Below are 4,592 nucleotides of genomic sequence, written 5' to 3' on the forward strand. Positions count from 1 at the left end.
GGAGGGCTTCTTAAGGAGGGGCCTCACCACCGCCTCCTTTAGGGCTGCGGGGAAGGCACCCTCCCGCAAAGAAGCGTTTATAATTCCCTGGAGCCAGGCTCGTGTCCCCTCCCGAGCCGCCAGTACCAGCCAGGAGGGACACGGATCCAATAAACATGTGGTTGCATTCAGTCCCCCCAGGATCCTGTCCACGTCCTCGACAGCCACGCTGTCTCCACGCGCTTTTACGCATTCTCAGGGCTGGCAGCCTAAAAAAAGCTACCATCAGCATGGCCACTCCACCGGAAGCCAAAAAAAGAGACCATGTTAACGTGGAGCAGGGATTTTGATCTCAACTTTGATCTGCACATCTGGCAAGAATTATGGGTAAGAAATAGGAAGCTCACTCTGGCCACCTCCTACAAAGAAAATCTTTACAAAATGTTCTACAGATGGCATCTCCCACCCATAAGATTAGCTAAAATGTGTCCAAATGTTTCTTCCAAGTGCTGGAAATGTAAATTGGCAATAGGGACATACTATCATATGTGGTGGGAGTGCCCAGGAGCCTGTGACTTTTGGAATAAGATAAAAAAAATGGCTGGAAGAAATATTAATGTTAGTGGTAGAGTTAAAACCAGAACTCTTCTTACTAGGCATAACCACGCAGAAATATGACAAAGGGGTATTTTATCTGATGTTACACATTCTCACGGCTGCCAGATTGGCGTACACTCAAAACTGGAAGAATAAAGGAATCCCAACAGAAGAAGCGATTTTATATAAAATTTTATCGTGTGCTGATATGGATAGGCTCACAATGGAAATGAAGGATAAGACAGAATCAGATTATTTTGAAATCTGGGACAAATTTTATTACTGGTATGAATCAAGGAGAACTGCTCGGGTTTTAAGTTAGTGTTAAGACAGAAATATATTGTGTATTGTGTATTGTGTTTCTATTCTGTTTTTTATGGCATTATTTTTGATAGGTTGGTCTGCTTTTTCCCTTTGTGTAAAGACAGATGCGAAAAATGAGTTAAATAGTTCTGTTTTCTCCCTGTTGCTTGTCACCTTCTTGCCACTTTCACCCACTAATGGACCAATCATTTCCTTCACTTTTTTCTTGTTTTTTACATGTTGAAAGAAGCTTTTTTTGTTATTTTTGACTTTGGTTGCAAGCCTTAGTTCATTCTGAGCCTTAGCTTTCCTCACTTCATCTTTGCAGGCTCGGGCTATTTGCTGATATTCTGACTTAGTTATGTGTCCCTCTTTCCACTTTCTATACTTGTCCTTTTTATCTTTCAATTTATCAGAGAGTTCTTTGTGCAGTCATGCTGGTTTCTTTTGAGACCTGTTATTTTTCCTCTTTGTTGGTATTGTGGTAGACTGGGCTTTTATTATCTCACTTTTTAAAATTTCCCAAGCATCTTGAGTTGTTTTCCCCTTGAGGATTCTCATCCATGGAATCCTTCCCAAACCCTCTCTAAGTTTATTGAAATTAGCTCTCTTGAAGTCCAAGACTCTAGTTTGACTGTGTTCTATTGCTTGTGCTTTCATAATGTTGAATTCCAATACTGCATGATCACTTCCTCCCAAGGTTCCTATGGCTTCAACACCTTCTATCATTTCATCTCTGTTAGTGAGAATTAGATCCAAAATGGCTGATCCCCTAGTTCCCTTCTCTACTTTTTGGGAGACAAAGTTGTCTGCTAGGTTTGTCAGGAATCTGTTTGATCTTCCACTTGGTGCAGAGTTTGTCTCCCAGTTGATGTCAGGGTAGTTAAAGTCCCCCATTACTATTATGATGTGCTTCCTACATACCTTAGTTAGCTGACTAGCAAAAAGTTAATCTATTTGCTCTGTTTGGTTGGGTGGCTTATAGTATACACCTATGGCAATGTCATTTTCCCCCCTTTTATATTGACCCATATGCATTCAAGACAGTTTTCATCATTGTTGTGCTCTATTTCTGTAGAGATGTAGTTATTTCTTATATAGCGAGCAACTCCACCTCCTCTTTTATTTGGTCTGTTTCTTTTAAATAATTTAAATCCCTCTAGCTGTGTGTTCCATTTGTGGGTTTCATCCCACCATGTTTCCGTAATGGCAACAATATCATATCTGCCCTCATTAACCTGAATTTCTAATTCACCCTGTTTGCTGTTCATACTCTGTGCATTGGTGTATAGACATTTGAGTCCTTTATGACCAGCCTGTGTTTACTTTCTACATAACCTGTGTGGTGCCTGAGTTCCCCTATTGTCTTACCACCTGTTTGGTTAGTGCACTTTGTGTGGCACTCGCTATTAAAAGCTTGATTTTGCTTGACAGCAAGGTTGATGTTCTTGTCCACACACACATCTATGTTACATGCACTGATAGCCCTATAATTTTTAGATTGCCGGGGACAGGGATGTTCTGTATCAATTAGCTCACTGTCCCCGCTGTTTAGTTTAAATATTCCTTTAGTTTGGTTTCATTTGTATAACAGTTTTAATAACACTACAGTGATCATTACCATGTTTCTTTTATTTGTTTTTCAAATTCTGTGAACTAAGGGACAATCCAATGTATACTTAAGACATTCTTTCTTGGCCAACTTATGAAATATGTTAAAAGTCTGCAGTTTCCATCACAGCCAGCATAATAACCTAATCAAGATGGAGAAACTTTGCACATAGTAAGAGAAACTTATTCCCTCCCTTTCCAATCACATAATTGACAAAATCAAGTATGCATGTCTTAATTTTTGTGGAATTAGGCAGAACAAACAAAATGCACTATGGTCTTCATCTTAATAACTACGTTCTCCATAGTTCGGCCACAGAAAGCCATAATAAAGAGTTTTATAAACACTTATAATATTTTCACAGAAAAATAAGATGGTTTCAAAAATAAATTAAATACAAATACATGTGTTTCTAAAATAATATTTATGCTGTAAAAGTTCATTTTTGGAAATCTATTTCACTTTGGCATTATTTAACAAAAGAACTGTATCAATTTATTCATGCTTTTTAACCATTAAAGATAGTATTTTGTGACTCATAAATAAGTTAAACCTACCGGTAATCCATTTCTCAGCCACCGAATTGTTGGAATAGGCTTGCCTGCAGCTATACATGGCCAATAGAATTCACTGCCAATATCTCTTTCGGTATCATTAATATGTTCCACCCATTCTGGATATGCTGAAAGACGAGAGAAACAGCTTTTCGTGTATTATATGCATGCTTAAACCAGTTTTTTCTAACCCTAATAGCCAACTTCATTCCTACTTACTTTTTTAAACTCTAATTAATAAATAACCCCACATCAAAACCCAACATTCCCAGCATTTTGCTGTAACTGTAACAATAGTTCATTTAAAAGCAAATGTTTATATTTTTCCCTTGAAGCACATCAAAGAACGAATAAAGAATATATGAGTTTGAGTCTTGTTGATGCTCATTCACACAGTGGGTAATTATGATTTCCTATTTTATCGAAACCAGGTCTGGTGACTGTATGTTAACAAATGGGATCTAATGACATGCTTAATGACATGTCCTTCTTACTTCTGTTTCTATTCCACCAAATCTGCCACAGATCCCAGACAGTTAACAAATGGAAATGAAAGTTTTCATTATACAAATACATTTAAAACACCCACAGTCAATATGAATTTTAAACATAGTTCCTTAATAGACAGAACATTAAGAAATCAGCCCAGTAAGAATCACAGCAATAGAACTAACAATGGTGGCAAAAAGGTAATTTGCAAATGGTTTCTGGATGTCATATACTGGATGTCATAGATCTGAAAGAGAAGCTAATTGTGGATTTAATGGAAGCTATTCCATAAAATTAGAATCATACCAAAGAAGTAGGCCTTCTAGTTTTATCCTTCTTCACATTATGAAATTGGGAAATAACTTGCCTTGTCCAAGACAAGAGTATAAGTTGGTTCAGTAGGAGAAGAGAATCCTGCAGCTATCTAGTTAAAATTTGATAGCATAATTGAAGTTACTGTCACTCTGGTTAACATACATATCTCCTTAAGCCAAAATGTTTTATCCCAACCAGGCACACTTGAATTACCGTATATTCCGGCGTATAAGACGACTGGGCGTATAAGACGACCCCCAACTTTTCCAGTTAAAATATAGAGTTTGGGCTATACTCACCGTATAAACTACCCCTGTTCCAACGCACACCAAATAAAAATTAAAAAACATCAGATTTGATTTCAATATGGTAATTTTAATTCAAATGCTTGTGACATGCAGGTACTTAGCAGGAAAACTGTCACTTATAAACATAAGGCTGTTTGTCATCAAACATGTAAACATAAAACAGTGCAAGTGGATTAAACTTTTCCTAATTCATTCTAAAGCTGAAAGGAAGGATAAGACAATAAACCCATGGGAGTTGCCATGCTGTTTGTTTTCTAAGCCAGGGCTTTTCAACCTTTTCACCGATTGTACCACTTTTAGAATATGGCAACATTCGAGTACCACCAGTCACCCAGCAAGGTGTCAAAAGCTTGATGACAAAAAAAAAATGGAAAAAAGTGATAAAGTACAGGTAGTCCTCAACTTACAACAGTTTGCTTGGTGACTGTTCAAAGT

General features: G+C 37.5%; 1 protein-coding gene across 1 annotated transcript in view; it reads right to left on the reverse strand.

Moving 5' to 3' along the window:
- Positions 1-4,592, reverse strand: part of CNTN1 (contactin 1) — a 173,608-nt gene that overhangs the window by 130,973 nt on the left and 38,043 nt on the right. Inside the window, exon 8 of the mRNA XM_015822697.1 lies at positions 3,049-3,173. Within this exon, the coding sequence (XP_015678183.1) occupies positions 3,049-3,173 (125 nt within the window). The remainder of the gene's footprint in view (positions 1-3,048; positions 3,174-4,592) is intronic.

This window comes from Protobothrops mucrosquamatus, unplaced genomic scaffold (assembly GCF_001527695.2).
Source record: "Protobothrops mucrosquamatus isolate PMUCROS unplaced genomic scaffold, P.Mucros_1.0 scaffold1645, whole genome shotgun sequence".
Lineage (NCBI taxonomy): Eukaryota > Metazoa > Chordata > Lepidosauria > Squamata > Viperidae > Protobothrops > Protobothrops mucrosquamatus.